Source organism: Phodopus roborovskii, unplaced genomic scaffold (assembly GCF_943737965.1).
Source record: "Phodopus roborovskii unplaced genomic scaffold, PHOROB, whole genome shotgun sequence".
Taxonomy (NCBI): Eukaryota; Metazoa; Chordata; class Mammalia; order Rodentia; family Cricetidae; genus Phodopus; species Phodopus roborovskii.
In genome coordinates this window covers 10,174,089-10,192,204 of record NW_026126585.1, presented here as the reverse complement: position 1 = coordinate 10,192,204, position 18,116 = coordinate 10,174,089, and the positions used below count along the sequence as shown (strand labels likewise).

General features: G+C 42.0%; 1 protein-coding gene across 2 annotated transcripts in view; it reads right to left on the bottom strand.

Annotated features, from left to right (window-relative positions):
* Slc35f5 (solute carrier family 35 member F5) overlaps positions 1–12,243 on the bottom strand; it is a 29,172-nt gene extending 16,929 nt beyond the window's left edge. The window contains exons 1-7 of one of the 2 annotated variants that reach the window (XR_007835767.1): positions 12,073–12,243; positions 11,028–11,118; positions 10,765–10,906; positions 6,935–7,078; positions 4,986–5,048; positions 2,540–2,621; positions 1,089–1,279 (exon numbers count right to left, since the gene is read on the bottom strand). Coding sequence is in view for 1 of the 2 variants with exons in the window: in XM_051203981.1 (XP_051059938.1) it covers positions 1,089–1,279; positions 2,540–2,621; positions 4,986–5,048; positions 6,935–7,078; positions 10,765–10,906; positions 11,028–11,118; positions 12,073–12,112 (753 nt within the window). In the remaining variant the exon portion in view is untranslated. The remainder of the gene's footprint in view (positions 1–1,088; positions 1,280–2,539; positions 2,622–4,985; positions 5,049–6,934; positions 7,079–10,764; positions 10,907–11,027; positions 11,119–12,072) is intronic. The other variant, XM_051203981.1, reaches the window with a different exon arrangement.
* Between the last annotated feature and the right edge of the window lie 5,873 nt (positions 12,244–18,116).

Here is an 18,116-nt window from a genome sequence, read left to right as displayed (position 1 = left end):
TCTTCTGTGCTCCACAGGCACACATGCACGCGCGCGCGCACACACACACTGCTCATACACACAAAGACAGCTAATTTAAAAACAAAACTCAGCGTTCAGAAATTGTGTATGCATAAAGGAGAGATACTGAGTATCAAATCTCTAATGTTTGCTTATTCATGCATTGATCATACTTTATCTAAGTCAAATTCAAATCTGGAGAAATTCTCTGACATTAAAACCTACAGGGCCTAGAAAGATGGTTTAGTGAGTGAGAGTACTTGCTGTGCAATTATTTGGCCCTGAGTTCAGATCTCACATTCATGTAAAGAAGCTAAGGATAGCCACCTATTCTTGCAATGACGGATTCAAAATTTGTTCAATTGTGTTCAAGCATGGGTGTGCGTTCTAGGATTTGGCTTCACATCTTTATTACGTGGAGTGGGCTTTGTGTATAAATATACATGTGGAAGCCAGAGGTGAACAGTCACTGTCATTTACCAGGTGCTATTCCTCACTTGTTGAGATAGGGTAGCTCACTGGCCTGAAACTCACTTGGTAAACTAAACTAGACTAGCTGGCTACTGAGCCCCAGAGACCCATGTTCCTACCCCTGGGATTACAAGAGTATAGCATCACACACACCCAGCAGTTGTACAGGGTCCTTGCAATAGAACTCAGCTCCTTGTGCTCACAAGTCAAGCACTTTACCAGCTGAACTGTCTCTGCAGCCTTCACTTCAAATGCTTTGAGGTATGATAAGTTTTTTACTCAGTTTGATATTCTAACACCCCAGTGTGCCGGACAGCCGCTGACAGAAAAAAATAAAGACCTCTAGTAGACTCATTTATCAGTACTGTATGTTGGCGTGTGCACCATTTTAAATATGTACGGAAGAAACCAGGCAGAATGGCTCAGCAGGTAAAGTACTGCCATGTAAGCCAGATGACCTGAGTTCAATCCCCAGAACATTCAAATGTGGAAGGACATAAGTGACTTCCTCAAGTTGTCCTCTGAGCCCCACACGCACTCCGTGGCAACCTGTCACCAGCACTCACACAGCACACATATACGCAACAATATTAAATCTTAAAAAAAAAAAAACTTACCACAAAGCAAAAAAAAAAGCTGATTTTTGCTACTTGGGTTGCAGTAAGTTTCCCTACAGTCTTCAGTATGCATTCTTGATCTTTCACAGTAGGATAAGACATTCGGGACAACTTGGCCTCTAATGCATGGCTCGATGGAAGCTGTCGAATCTCCATGATATTGCTGAACCTTACACGGGACTTCTTGGGAGCTAAAAGGAAGACATAATACAAAACATTAAATGTACTCTCAGATCCTACAAAAATTAAACGGTATTTAATTTACAACAAAGGCAGACTATTCTGCTCACTTGTGATCAAAGTAAGACAATAAAGACACTGAGTTATATTATTACCTGGGGCAGCTTTGCTCAATCAAAAGGGTTAATGAGAGAGAGAAGAAAAGATTTCAACTGTGAAATGGCTTAAAGAGTTTAAAATGTGGCAGGCAAGACGGTTCAGTGAGTAACACCTGCCACCAAGCCTGATGACCCCCAGAGACCCATAGTGTGGAAAGAAAGAACTGACTTTCATAAGTTGTACTCTGATCTCCACACAGGCATATAAAATAAATAAAAATGTAATTTAAAAAATGTAAAGCGTAAAATGATTAAAATTCCAAAAGAAGGTTTATTGTTGTATATATATATATATATACAACTACCTGGTTCAGGATTTTACTATGCTTATTATTTTAGCATTTATGGCAAAACATGATTTTGATTATTCTTCATGGCTCGATAATTGGGAACTACCTTCCTAGGCAAGCATTCAGAGCACTCCTCTACAGTCTCATGCCTTGCAAAGGAAATTACAGATACAGATGAACGTTCTGCTTTATACCATGGCTGACATTCTGAAAGAAACTCACAGAACTAGCAAAACTCGAGTAATGTTTGAGGACATGTTTATGAGAATATTGTTCATTTAGATGGATGGATGGATGGATGGATGGGTGGGTGGATGGATGGATGGATGGATGGAAGAATGGGACTGTGGCTCCATTGACTAGCTGGGTTCCCCAGCACTGGCTAAACTAAGCACAGTAGTATATGTACATAATCCTAGTATTTAGGATATAACAGATAGGGGGACCAGAAATTCAAGGTCATTCTTGGCACATAGTAAGGTTGAAGCCTGCCTGGACTAAACTGTCTCAAAGGGAAAGAATTAAAATTTATTTATTAATCTATGTATTAGTTAATTATTAATTTATATGTTCCTTTATAAATGATGATGATGATAATGAAACCATGGAGCTTCCTGGTATCTGGAAAATATTTCCAGTTGAATTAATACAGAAATTATATTCTAACAAATTCACAATCCAGTCAAACTTCCAGAAAAGTGAAGACTAAGTCAATCCCCATAGAAGTCAAAACACACCATATGAACCCTGTGAGCCCACAGTGACTCAAAAGAAGCTAAATTTCCATTTACTGTCAAGCACGGAACTCTAAAGCTTGACTCACTTTTTTCAGTCCCAATGTTTGTGCTCTCGAGCTTCTCACTTGGAAGGTCATGAAACTTCACAGGAACATACAGAGGTTCACTCTGGAACACAATGCAAACAGAAACAAACATAAGCAGCAAAACCCGAAGCTCATCTATCAGGCAGAATTTAAGTGCAAGGCACGTAGACACAGGAACCACCACAACTATTCCCCAGCAAACCCATCTAGTCAGCCCCACTCTCCCCAAAGACTGGGAAAGCAAGCTCATCCAGTCCACACAGGCACAAACAAAGCAATCAGTTTAAAGTAGAACTGTTGAGATGGCTCAATAGGCCAGAGTGTAAGCCTGACAGTCTGGGTTCAGCCCCTGAAATCCACAGTGAAGGAAAGAGCCAGCTCCCCAGCGCCCTAGTGAAGGAAAGAGCCAGCTCCCCAGCGCCATCTTCTAACTCCCCATGCATACACAAATGCCTCCCCTCTCCCTCACCTAATAGTAACAGTAACTCAATTCAAATATAAAGTGTAGCAATGTCGCATAGTATCTTTGGCACATTCTGGGAAGTGATACCTCAAAATCATACAAGCAACCCTCTCTCTGCCAATAGAAAATGGTCATTCATTGAATATACACCCATAATGTGCCGTGCTGGAGGAAGTACATACATGAACTCCCTGCTAGCTGGGCCGCTGTGTGAGCACACTAGTGTGGAGCCCGCACAACAGCGTAAACTCTTGTCTCTCCCCACAAATAAAACAGAACGGAAACACTCTTGAGCACTTGCTAAACAGCCCAGTCCTAACTAAGCCCTGTGAATAAGGGTGAGTAAACAGGTTCTTCCCCCAATCATACAGTCCAGTGGGGAAGGCAGCTAAGGGACAGATTCAAATACCGAACAGAACTGCATGCTGGATTTGTTTTACTATACATACGATTCAACAACACAAATGTTGGGGTGGGGGATGGTTAGGGGGATGGCTACAGGTGTGAAGGTCAAAGATCAATCTCAGGTGCTATTTCTCAGGAGCTGTCCACCTGGTTTTTGAAACTGTCTCACTGGGACCCGGTGCTCAGCCTTAGACTGGCTGGCCACGGAGACCCAGCAATCTCCCTGTCTCTGCCCCCTCATTGCTGGGACTGCAAATTCCCGCCACCACACCTGTTAAGCTTTAAAGTGTTGAAGCCTGAGCTCGGGTGCTCATGCTCGTGAGTCAAGGACTGTGCCTACTGAGCTACCACTTGAACCCCAAGCCAACAATTCTTGAAAGCATTTAAATGATTAAAAGATGGGCAGGAATGCTACCACTGATTAGTTCTTACTATTTATTCATAAGTTTCCAATACAAAACTTCTCACTTGTCCTCAAACTGACTTCAGAGAGCAGGTGTCTTAGAGGAACTGTCCTCAACGCAGAGGTACAAAAGCAGATAAGCAGGAGACAAACTTTGGCTCCAAGTCCCAAATGCCACAGCATTTCCATAAGTGTTCTTATTCAAAGCATAATTCTCTCAGTTAAACTGTTTCATTTTTTTTTAAAAAAAGATCGGATTTCTAAACTCTTCTTTGGTTTTTCTTTTAACTCCTGACGTAGAACGACAGCATATTCGGGAAACAAACTAAGTCAATGAGGTCTAACAACTCACATGGTCCTTTTGCCACATATGTTTTTATCGTGGCATTTGGCCCTAGACCAATTTGACTTATCAGTCCTAGAGAAAAACGCAAAAGCTATTAGAAGACTAGTCAGCACCTCGCACACTGAGCAAGGCAAATGACATTACATCATTGTGATGCTTAAGATAGCAGAGGACAAACTTTCTCCAAGTTCAATGACGTCTTCACAGTATCTGACATCTGACACACAATGCAGTTTAAAAAGAAGAAGAGCAACAACAGCACCAGGTCAGTATTTTAAAAATGTGTATGAGAAGGGCCAGTGAGAAGGTTCAGCAAGTAAAGGCACCTGCCATTCAAGCCTGACGACCTGAGTCCAATCCCAGAACTCAGATGATGAAAAGATAAACCATTCCCAAAAGTTATCCTCCGACCTCCACATGCACACGCAGGCACACACAAATAGATACCACATAACTAAAGAAATGTTTAAAAAAAAAAAAAAAAAACAAACAATGCAGAATAAGCGGATGAACAATTTGCTTATTCTCAGTGTCAAGCACCAAAGCTTGTTTCCAAATGGAAATAATAACGAGTATTAAGTTGGAAGTTGATGGAGACACAGTCCTGGCCTGTGCTTTATTATTTTCCTTCCATAACCAGCTCCCCCTTCCCTCTCTCCTCAGAGGCAGCTGACCTGCTTACCTCTGAGCCCCCAGTCTCCCGGGGAAAGCAACTGCAAAGCAAGTCTCTCCAAGGGCACACAATGCTGATCTGTATCTCTCATTTAACTGGTGTCATCACAGATGTCTGGCAATTCTGCTATGGCTGAACAAGAAAAGCAGCACTTACCAAAGAACTACTCATACTCGTATCTGTTGTGCAAGCAGCGAAGTAACCTTCAGCATCTGCAAACTAAATACAGAGAACAGGACATCAAATTCACGGAAACTCATGTCATCATGCAGGACTACTCAGATAGCTCAAATGAACACAAACAAAAATCCAGAACAAATTTATGCATCTAACTATTGTTCTCAAGAACAGTAGCCAATGCCAAGGGTGCAACCATGCAGAGTAGATTTTATCATCTTCTTTCCTGATGAGAATATTGAGGCTGGCTGTTTCGCCACAGTAGAAGATCCTGGATTAAAACCAGAGTGAGTCATCTAAGGTAAAGCTTGAGCCCTTTTCCCTACACTATTATAATATTTCAGACATGCAGAGAAAGTGAGTTAGTGAGCTAGTGAAAGAAGACAGCCACCCTTTGGTATTGTCACTGACATGATGAAGTCTCTGACAGAGCTCAGGGACTGGCCCACACTGTGGGAGACACTTAATACTGTGCAAGTATAATTCCACTTCATAATCTATGCGACTCTACTAAAAGAGTACTATTTAAACCCACACAAACTAACAGAAACAAACAGAAAATCAGACCATGGTTACTAGGGAAGGGGAGACCATGAATGCTTTTCTTTTTTATGTTCTAATAATAGGTCTTTTTTTTTTTTTTTTGAGACAGGGTCTAATAAATCTTTATTTAAAGCAAATGTACTTGGTGCCACTGAACTACACATCAAAAAAAAAATGGATCAAATGATAAATTTAATATTATGTATATTATTATAAAAAAAGGAAAGAAATGGCTAAAATTTGATGTTACATACATTTACTACAGTGGTGCAGAAAGAGAAATAATTTTTTTAAAGAATGCATAGAAACAACAGGTTTATATACTCTTCCTTCTCAAAAAATGTAAGATATCAAAAAAGTAAGGTATTTATTACACAGATGATAAATTGCTACATAAACTACCATATTTATCAAAAAAATGAGACCTTATAAAACGTCAATGAAAGAATGTTCTTTGATTAACCAAATCTCTGACGTAAAGAATTTTCAATCCTGAAATAAAGAATTTTCACTTAATATATGAAACTGAATTATTTCATTTCTACAGTTAACTTTACAGCTTATTTACATGACACTCATCCAATCTGTAAATGACCAAGACACTAGACATTGTTCTTATGCCTTCCTTCCTCCTTCCCACAGAACAATCGTTGACAACTCAAAGATGTCCTAAGAAAGGGGACAGAAAGTGGCATACACTCTTGATTCCTCACAAGATTTTCTGTTGCCAAGTTGGAAGAATATTTTTAAATTTTTAGACATGAGCTTAAGATATGAGTCATTGGTTAAAAGTGCTTGCTACAGAATCACAAGGATGAGAGTTCAGATCCAAGCACCCATTAAAAAGTCAGGCTTCACATAAATGCTTGTAAACTCTAGTTCTGTAGGCTTGGACACCCTCTTTAGTTCTCTGTGCATTTATACCTGCACACATATGTGTGCATATTATCTCTCTTGTTTACATGCATACACACACACACACACACACACACAATTAAAATAAATCTTATAAACAAAATAAAATTTTGGACACAAATAGTTTGGGTTGTTTGTTTGCTTGAGACAGGGTTTCTCTGTATAGCCCTAGCTGTTTGAGACTTGTGCTGTAGACCACACTGACCTCAAGAGTGTTGCCTGCTTCTACTTCAAGTGCTGAGATTAAAGGTCAGTGAAACCACAGCCTGACTTTTGTTTTTATAATTTACCATTACATGCTCAAATGAACAACTCACAATCCTGGCTTTAAGAGCCAGGCAGTGGCGGTGCACACCTTTAATCCTAGCATTCAGGTAGCAGAAGCAGGTAGATCTCTAAGAGTTTGAAGTCAGCCTGCCTAGTCTGCAAAGCTAGTCCAGGACACTTAACAAACAAAATTAAAAACTTACGAAAGCAGCGGGCTTTCCTCGAAATCCTCTTGTACACTGCTGCCTCCAAGGTTTCCAAATAATGAATCCCAAAAGGTAGAGGACGAACATGGACGTCTTTGCAAAGGTGCTGAAGAACGGCTTGTTGTACTGGGTGAAGACATACTGCAGAGGGAAATTAAGTTACACAAGCAGCCTTAACACGTTTAAAACCTTTCTGTACATCTCCCTCTTGTCATCTCTTTAGAATAGAAGTTCGTGGGTAGGAAAGAACAAAGAGGTAAAAAATACTTTAAATTCATTTCTGAATCCTGTATATGTTTTACATACAAGAGGTCACATTGTCAAATGAAGCAGCAACAACCATCAAAAGAGAAAAAAAAAAAAAGTTTGTCAACATATCTACTGAAAACCTACTATGCAAAAGTATCTGTTAGGAACTAAGGAAAATAAAGCAGTCCTCACTGCTTCTGAGGAGACACAGATATGAAGAAATTTGCCAAGCACCATACAGGAGCTTCAGAGTGCCATGGGAGTATCAAAAGGGTATGGGAGTTTTCAAAGAGGATATACCTAAAGAAATAATCTCTCAGTGCAATCATCGCAGATATTCAATTCTTATCTAAAGGTTGGTGAGAACTTTAATTTCTTTAATTATTTATTTTGGTGGGGGTGAGTATGTGTGTATGTGTGTGAGTACAGTGGTTAATCAACAGCTTGTGGGAGTTGGTTCTCTTAATTTATTGCAGGGGTGTCTGGGGTCAAACTCAGGCAGTAGGGCTTGGTGGCAAGCACCTCTACCCACTGAACCATCTCACTAACCATCTCATTGGCCAGGTGATGAATGTTATACTACTTAAACTGGCATCACCCAAAACAGCTGGGCAGACATCATATGCCCTGATGTCTGAGAAAGTACCTAGTACTACCAAGATATTCTTGCCTAAAAACTGAACCTAAATCAAGTCTTTATACCTAACTACATTTTATACAAACTGAAAGAACAAGTTAGTTGACAGGATAAGGAACAATCAACAGGATCAAGGATATGATATGTCTCACAGGACAAATGACCTAGTTTCTCCAATACACAAAGGAGAAGAAAAAGGGGCGTGGCATATACTTCAAAGGTACCACAAAAGCAAAGTGGATCCTTGTTTAGGTCCTAGCTGGCTTGTGTTTATGTGTGTGTGTGTGTGTGTGTGTGAGAGAGAGAGAGAGAGAGAGAGAGAGAGAGAGAGAGAGAGAGACCTAGTTACATCAAGAAAAACGAACTGGTTATTGGATGATTTTAATGAATTATAGCTAATCTTGTTAGATATGTTAATAGCAGTGATTGTAAAATAAAAACAATGTGATTTTCAGTGTAAGGGAAGTAGGAAAATTATATGGCAAGAATTTGCATAAAAGTATTCCAGGAAACATGTTATGAACATGGTTGATTAGATTACAAAGACTGATCACTGTTAAATCGGTGAGTCATAAGGATTCATTATACCACTGTAGTCTCCTTTTTTTCATGTATATGTGTTTCTGGTGTGTCTATGGTGTGCATATGCATGTGGGCACACATGTGTATATAGGTGTGTGTGCAGATGTCTGAAGCTGAAATTAGGTATTTTTCTCCATTCCTGTCTACTTTACTTATTGTGGCAAGGTCTCTCTCTGAACCTGTAGCTTGTCCCAGGGATCCTGGCCACTATCTCATGAGTGCGGGGATCACAGGAGACCACCATACCTGCTTGAGTTATTCTAGGGATTCAAACTCTGGTCCTCCTGCTTATTGGCAAACACTGTCTCAAAGTCTGTTATGTTTACCTGGTTGAATCAAGCCTATTGCAGATGCTCTAAGATGACAAAATTATAACTTTTTTCACTAAAACATAGAAATCAGTTTTTAATCACATAACATGTTTTAGTGAAAAAAAATGAAAGCTATATCTGTGCACACTTATACACTCATATAGTCCCCAGCATTTAAAAGAAAATAGGCTGAGTTACATAGTAAGTTCCAAACCAACCTGAGCTACACAGGGAGAACCTGTCAAAAGAAAATACTAAACACATAACAAACAAAACCCACCCTAAAACGTATTTACCATGTACAATACAATGCTTCCGTACATGCAAAGATTGTGAAATAATTGTCAGAAGCAAGTTGGTGGAACATTTTTAACTTTAGATATGAATTTCTACATTATAATTTAATGTAGCTTCCTTATTCTAAATCCTTTCTTTTTTGGGGGGTGGGGCATGGGTTGGATGGGGTGGAACTCACTATGCAGAGCATGATGGCCTAAGAACTCACAGAGATCTACCTGCTTCTGCCTCTGAGTGCTATGACTTAAAGGCATGTGCCACCATGCCCAGCCTTGTTCTAAAGCTTATTACCTGATAAACAAAACTACTTATTTAATGCTTCAAAATTTAAAGTTAAGTTTAGGACCCTGTCAACATTAGAAGATTTCTCTGAAGCAAAATTATGGGGTGTTAATCTAAGCAAAGATTACAGAAGAGTTGTGGCGTGAAATACAAAGGACCTGTGGTGTTCCACCAGAACCTAATCCCAGGAGGACAAAAATTCACTTACTCACAAGATATAACCTCAACTATTTGCTTAGCTATGATGTGGGATCCAAGATATCAATGGCCTGCCTTGACATTTGCATTCCTTTTACAAACATAAATTTCCTCTTTGATATTTCCTTATGACTGCAATATGTGAGTCCTAGGTGATGAATTCTGAAAATAAAAGTTGTGATGGTGAGATGGCTCAATGGGTAATGGCACCGGCTGCCAAGCCAGACACCACTACTTTAATCTCCTGGACCCACGTAGCAGAAGGAGAGAACTGACTTCCACAAACTGTCCTTTGCTTTTCACGGTGTCCCGGCACATGAATGCACACATACTCTAAATAAATATTCTATGCAAAAAACAAATTGTTGTCTTCTTACAAAGATCACTAACCGAACAGAAAACTATGCAACACAAAGTAAAACTAACTTACAAACACAAAGTACCACAAAACTACCAAGGAGACATCAATTAACACAACACTTGGCTTCAGCCAATCACACACTGGGAGTTTCATAAGAACATGTGAATCAGCAAACACATAAATATGGACTCACAATGCATGCATGAGAATAATTGTACATGAAAAATTGGATGGATAACTCATGTTTACTTTTCCAATAATAGTCTTTTTCAGATGTATTCATGTGTGGCAAGCAATCTACTAAGCTATGCACCCAGACCCAAAGTATTCCTGTTTCTACTACATGGTGAAAGACTGCCCCTCAATGTTTGTTCACTAGAAAATAGTATTTATGAAAAAAATAAATTCAACTTTGATATAAAAAAGGCACCTTTACATAGTAAGAAAATATATTCTGAGTAATGCTCCCTATGTAAGAAAACTGCGGTAGGGCTGTCGAAATGTCTCTATAGTTAAAAGAGTTTACTTTCCCTTTGGAATGTAATTCCCAGCACCAATGTTGGGTGGCTCACAATTGCCTGTAACTTTAGTTCCAGGGACTCAAACGCCCCCTTCTGGCATCTACGGGCATGTACAGACACAAACACGCACATTCACACAGCTGTTATAACTTTAGGAAACAACAAAGAGCATCACCTCAGCTTTCTCTTGAGATGACACTAATATAGTAGCAAAGAAAAACAAAGAATTGAACAATACTTAAAATACTGCTCTTAGAAGCATGAGGCGCAAACGGAGGAATACTACAGGTTGACACTGACTGCTGTCCTGATGCATTATCGTCAGTGAAATACTACTGGTCAGCGTTAATACTATCACAATGCAACACCACTGGTAGAGAGATACATACCGAGGTGAGTTCTGAAGATGCCACCCAGATCACATCAACCAGCAGGAGAATCACTATCCCCAGGGCCATTCTCCTGCGTTGACTGAAGCCACTGTTCTGGGAGTTCACACGGTTCATGATAAATACACAAACCATTTGTAGTCTGTTGGTTTAGAAAGCAGAGATCTCTATTAGAGTCTCCTTTAAAAGAACCACATTAAAAAAAAAATCAGGAAACAGAAGACATTTGCTAGTGACTGCTCAAGATGAAGTGTGGAATTTACCTTGTTGCCAGCGCGTCTCTGAGATCCTCAAAGGCAATGACTGCAAATCTGGCAGATCTCAGTCTAAATAGAGGTGAAGAACTCAGAACACCTAAAACAGCACCACAGAAGCTATGCTTAGGAAAATTTCAAGTGTAAGATCAAACAGTGTTCAACAGAAGCCACACTGGGGATATAGCAGAATGCTAACCTAGCACATGAGAGGTCCTGGGTTCCATCCCAAGCCCTTCCCAAACTGGACAAAGTGGCACATACCTATAATCCCAACACTTGGGAAGTAGGGGGATAGGAGAATCAGAAGTTCTGGGTCAGAATACATAGTGAGTTCAAGGCCAGCATAGGAAACATGAGACCTTATGACAAAATAACAAAACAAACAAAAAACAGGTTGGGGTTGTAGCTCAGGTGGTAGCGCAGTTGCCTAACATGCTAATGCCCTGAGTTCATTCCCAGAACTACATAAAGCAGGTGTGGTGGAGCACGCCTGAAAGGCAGGAAGATAAGACGTTCAAGGTTACTCTTGGCCACCCTCAGCGAGTTTGAAACCAGTGTCAGACACACGAGACTTCCCTCCCGCTCCCCTCACCCCGGAAAAAAAAAAAAGAAAAATGGTTGCACTCAGAGAGGTCCTGGACACCAGGCAGTTAAAGAAAAGCAACATCCAACATATGGCACATTTTAAGAGCGTCATAAACAGATCCTGGAAGTCTCATAAACAGAACTCCCTCGAATCTCCCTTCAGGACATTCGCCCCTCCAGGCAGGCGTGTGAGCATCAGGAAAGTGCCCTTATCCCCCTCCATCTCTAGTGGATTCGGCTCGCTGACAGGAAGTGATGTCCTCACGCGAGGACGACGATCGCACTCGCTCCCCACCCGCCGGGTCACTACACCCCCGGCTGCAGTCCCAGAGGCCGATGGAAAACAGCTGGGACAGGGAAGCCTCCCGGTGAGGACGAAAGACGTGCGGGAAACCAAGCGTGTCGCCTGGTGAGGGCCGAGAGGACTCTGACCCGTCCACCACGGCCGCAGACGCCCACCGCCTACCTGGCCTTCCTGCCCCTCGATGGAGTCGCGGCGGCACCATGAGCGGCCCTGACCTGACCCGGCCCGCCACCCAGCGCCGCCGCCTCACACCGCAAGCGCACACCCCGACATCGCGCCGCGCTGCAGGCCCCTGGGCTCCGGGCGGCGGCTGTCACTCGGCGCTCGGGTCAGCACTCGGCCGGCACGGAGGGGAGTGACCCAGGCCACCGGACTCGGCTGGCAGCGACAGGCCTGGAGGCCCCGATTGCGGCCGAGGCCCCGGCCCCGCCCCGGGCCGGTCAGCCAGCCAGGCCACGCCCACTTCTGGCCAGACAAGCCCTGCCCAGTGCTGGCCAACCAGCAGGCCCCGCCCCCCGGACCTGTAGCCCCGCCCCCAGCCAATTAGCTAGGCTACGCGGAGAAAAGATCAACCGGCCCGGGACTGGCAGGCCCCGCCCCGCTCTGCGGCCCCGCCCCCTGCGCCAAGCCAGCAGGCGCACCGGTGACGTCACGCTGGGCGCGACTTGAGGCCAGCCGAGAGATCTCCTCCAGATCGGTGACGGTTCGCTAACGTGGACTCACTCCAGCCGCGAGCAGAGCTGTCTAAGGGACAGTCCAGCCCTGGCAAAGCGGCCAGACCCGCCCTGAAGCTAAAGTTGGCTGCCGCATTTCCTCCAAAGTTGAGGCAGCATACATACTGCCAGTAACCCTTTCTAAAAACCGACGGGCCGGGTGGCCTGGCACGCTCCGGATTCCGGGATCGTTTTGTCCCGTACGGAATCGAGACCTTCGTTCTTGGAGTTAGAAGTTGTCTAGACCAAGTTACTCCTCTCCCTGGCCCTCGCTTTTCCTCATCCAAAAAGGCGAAAGATCATATCAGTGCCTCGTGTGTGTGTGTTTACACTTACTAAATTAGCTAATAGAAAGGTCCAACTGTCAGTCACACTCAGGAAGACCTCTGCAGATACTAGTCTGACTAAAGGATGGGGTTTTAGTTTTCTTTTTAAGTGCCTTGAAGCTCCCATAAGAAAGAAAAGTTGGCCCGCATCCTGATTTGTATTTAGAAAACAAACACGGGACTTAAGGCTTCCAGAACCAGAACTGCTTCGTTAGCATTTTGAGGCAAAGAAATGAAATTTTCTTGCTTATTTAGACATCCCTTCTCTTTAAACTTTTTGTCTACAAAGTCTAGGGACTAAAAATAAGATGAACACTTTGTTATCCGCTCAGATTCTAATACGTGATTGGTAACAAACACTTCCAGTCACTTATTGCTGGAGCACAAGAGACAATTCAGTGGGTTAAAAAAAAAAAAAAAAAAAAAAAAAAAAAAAAAAAGCCCTTGCTGTGCATGCATGAGGTCCTGAGTTCAGATCTCCGGCAAGCATGTAAAGAGCTGGGCTTGGCCGTGTGCACGGTTGTAACCACAGCACTGTGCGAGGCAGACAGGAGGATCACAGCTTGCTGGTTGCCAGACTATTCTGGTTCAGAGGAGAGAGATGGAGAATGGCAGAGTACCTAATACTCTCCGGCTTTATAGGTATACTCCTGCACACAAGCCATGCCATACCTGCTTGGCCTTTTGGTTAAGACTAAAGATCAAGCATACTGTCTGTTTTTAACCAGTTTAATATCTGATCTGTCCTCTTTCCAAGAATAGTATAGTAAATGGGCCGTGGGAGCAAGAGGTGGTTCCATCAACTCCACACCTGGAATGCGTGCCTTCTTGGAGTTGTTAAAAGAAAGGGAAAAATCACATGTGATTCAGAGTAGAAAACTATAGCCATTACTATTTGGGGTTGGTTATAGGCATACATCGTATTGCTCCAGTAATGGTTTTCCCCTCGTTAACATTCTTTATGCTTAAGAACTTCTTATGCTACGTGTCTGATATAGTGGAGTCGGGGCATGGTAAATCAATCTCTTAAGATCTAAAAGTCATGGTCAGATGTGATGGAAAATGCCTTTAATCCCAACACTTGTGAGGCAGAAGCAGGAATATCTCTGAGTTTGAGACCAGTCTGGTTTACGTAGTGATTTACAGGTCAGCCAGCGCTACGTAATAAGAATCTGTCGAGAATGTGAGAATCAAGAAAAGTAGGTTCTAGGTTTTGTTTGTTAGGGGTCAAACTTAGAGTTTGCATATGCTAGGCCAGGTCATTACTATTTCTAATGTCTGCTTATGGCTGTTCTCATGGGCTCAAGTGACCTTCCTTCCGTAGAGTAACTGGCACAACCATGCACATACCACCATTCCTGGCCAGCTCCGTCTCTTAATTACATGGGAGATAAGTCTTAGAATCAGGTGTCATTGCCTTTCCCTGCCCTCCCACAAATCCCAATGGTATGCTCTCCAATATTAATTCCACAATAGCAAGGACTTTCTGTTCTGTTCTCTGCCATGTACAAAATAGCACCAATCAATGAGTCGATGTTTCTTAAATGAACTTGCTAAACAAGTACCAGTTCATTTCATTTGTTTCTGAGAAATGAGGTGTGCTAAGATTCCCAGTCTTTTGACTCCATGTGTATTGTTTATACAATATTTACTTTAAAACAGGAAGTATATTGCATTTTTTTTTTGCACACACTGTGACAGACTTCATGAACTTGGGAGATTCTTAGACACCTAAAGCGTTAAGTGTAATTGTATGCAATAAAACCCTAAATTCTGTGAAGTTTATGGGCAAGTTGGAGGAACAAGCTTGTGGGTTTTTAAAAATAAATTTGTACCATTGTACTTTGCTCATATTCACCAGTCCTTACCCTTTCTTGTACCCTCTCCCCCACTGGTTTTCTTCCTGACCCCACATAATCTGTCTATTAGGTTCACATCTTGCATCTAAATATTTTATTCTAACTTCCACACTAAGAGATAACATCTTCTACTTTATGAGCCTGACTCACTTCACTTAAGATGAAGATCCCCTGGCTCATCTGCTTCCCTAAAAATGACATGATTACATCATTTATGGCTGAATAAAATGCTGAGCTGCCTGCAAGCTGTGCAGAGAACTCCAGGGTTACAGCTTTTGTGAGTGGTGAGCATGTTGGGATGGGCTTCTTAGTAATGCATGTGAGTGTTCTCTATTTCTGTAAGACCTCACTCATATCCTATAAATAACCCTAATAAAAACTCATTGTCTCACCAAGTCAAACTTTCACAGACTCATTATCTTGACCTATTTTTGATTCCCTACCTGTCACAAGTATACATGTGTGTATGTTGTGTCTCCCCAGGAAAAGGTTTTATACAACACCCACTGAGCAAACTCACCAGCCTTGGGCTTGATTTTTAACGATGGAGACACAATGTTAGTAAAGGTGAAAGGGTTTTTGTTTTTGTTTTGTTTTTTAAGTCAGTTTTTTTAAGATGTATGAGGAAGAGGAAAAGGTGTGTCCAAAGAGAGTCAGAAAACTGGTTTGGCAGAGCAGAGTGGATACACAGTGAAGCAAATGATTATCAGGTTGGTCAGGTGATCCCTGGGGAGGCCAAAGTGTGCTCTAGAAAAACAACAAGAGTTTGTAGAGATTAGATCTGTATGCCATGAGAACCTACAGGCTTTGGGATAAGAGATGTGTATTTTCCAGCAAGCTTTCTACCAGTGAAGCTCGGTGCCCAGCAGGTGAGTGGTCCAACGGGCATTACCACGTGACCAATCGAAACTGAGCAGTATGGTGATAATTACGGGAGCACCGTGGGCCTGGACTCAAGGAAATCATATAAACAAAACTTACTATCAAGTCAGGATGATATTTGCTGAGCTAAAAGATGATAAATAGACATTTCTCAAGGCACATAAATAAATGCCTAACGGATATATGAAAAAATTCTCAAAACCACTAATCATTAGGGAAGTTCGTTAAAGGCAGGTGGGGGCCAGAGCGATGGCTCAGCAGGTAAAAGCACTTGCCACACAAGCCAGACAGCCTGAGTTTAATCACAAGAAGCCCTGTAAAGAGCTAGATAGGATGGCTAGTGTCTGTAATCCCAGCAATCGTACTGCAAGATGGGAGACAAGAATCACCAGGAACCCTACAGGTCAGCTGTCCTGGAGTACTTACCATGGCAGAGACAAGAGGCCCCATCTCTTGTCCCTGATGGGGACTGCTAACTCCCAGAAGTTGTATGCTGGTGTCTACATATACACTGTAGCAGGCATGTTGCCTCAGTAAGATAGCACTTCAGCAAATTGGGGACCCAGGGGAGATGGCTCAGCAGTTTAAGAGCTGTCATGCTCTTCCAGGTGACCCAGGTTTGGTTCCCAGCACCCACATGGCAGCTCACAGCCATCTGTAACTCCAATTCTAGGGGATGGCCTCTACAGGCACTGGATGCATGTGGTATACTTGCATACAGGCAGGAAAAAGCTCATCATCATAGACATAAAATATAAACAAATGTTTAAAAATAAGTCATTAGAGACGAATCTTAAAAAAAAAAAAAAAAAAGACAGAAGGTAACCTGGGGACTGTACAGAGAGGAAGAAGTTCTTATATGACGTTGTTGAGAGCACACCTAGGTTTAAAAAAAAAAAAAAAAAAAAAAAAAAAAAAAAAGCCTCCTGGAAGATAGAATTTAGGTTCCTCAAACATTTTAAATTAGAATTATATGATCCATCAGTCCCATTACTGGATGATAAGTCCAAAGGTAATGAGGCATTTTGTTTGGACTCTTGTGTCCATTCAAGTTGTATTCACAATAGCTAAGCTGTGTAATCAACTTACCTCTCCATCAACAAATACATAAGAAACTGGGTATCCGTATACAGAGGAGGATAGTAGCCTTTAAAAACAACAGAATTCCTTTAACAGAAAATTTTATCCTTTATGACATAAATGAAGCTGAAAATATTAGGTAACTTAGCGCTACATAATTCTACTTCTGTGTGACATCTAAAATAGTTAAATTCATACAAAGGGTGGCCTTGAACTCTCTATGTAGCTGAGGATAGCCTTGAACCACTGATGTTCCTGATTCCATTTCCCAAATGCTGAGATTAAAGGCATATACTGCCACACCTCACTTATGAGGTGCTGGGAATTGAACCCAGGGCTTTGTGTGTACTCTGTAGGCACTCTACCAATTGAGACACATTCCCAGGTATATAGAAAGTTGGAAGCCAAGGATGACCTTGGCTTTCTGTTTCACTGAGATCACAGGCATGCGCCAACACCCTTGGCTCCGGTAACAGGCTGTTGAGGAAGAGCATTGTTCTCTGTAGTCAGTACCTAGCCCACATTGGCACATAGAGACATTCGGTAAATACTTGTTCAGTGATTAAACAAAATCCTGTCTCCTCATTTACTACTTTCTTTCCCTGGCCATCCATTTAAATTCTTGAGCCCACAATCTTGCCTTTAGCCAAACTCTTATAATTCTTTTCCAGCATTAATCACACTCCTGGATTTTTTCCAGAAATAAGTGCACTGGTTAGCTACTGGTTAGCAACTGAACCTTTGGCAGCTGGGGTGAAGGACACAGATGCTATTCTGAAATCTAATCTCTGCAGCCTCAGAGTTGGTTTGCCAAGAAAGTGACTCGAGCCCTGTGTTCCCAGCCAGAAACTCCCATCCAAGGGTGGCTGGCCTTCCCACCAGGTCCCAGGGCATTTTTGTTCCCTTCATTTTAACTATTATCTGCTTTTGAAATCAACACGCATTCCTTGGAGTTTAGGTCAAAGAATAACCCTTGTATAGATCTACTTTTATTATTTTATTTTGTGCTATGTGGTATATGTGCTTGTGTACCAGGTCATGTGTACACATGGGTTTGTATGTCTGAAGAGTCCAAAGTCACTCTCCTAACTAATTAATTTACTTAGATATATGGTCTCTTACTGAACCCAAACCTTGCCAATTTGCCTAGACTCTCCGCAAGTTCTGTCTGTCCCTATACCCCCAGTACTGGGTTTTTTTTAGGCACATACCTCCATGACCAGCTTAATGTTGATTCTAGGGATCCAAACTCAGGTATTCATGCTTTCAAAATATGCACTACACCGACTAGAGCCATCTCTTAAGCCCTCATAATCTCTATACTTTTAAAGCATGTTTCACATATA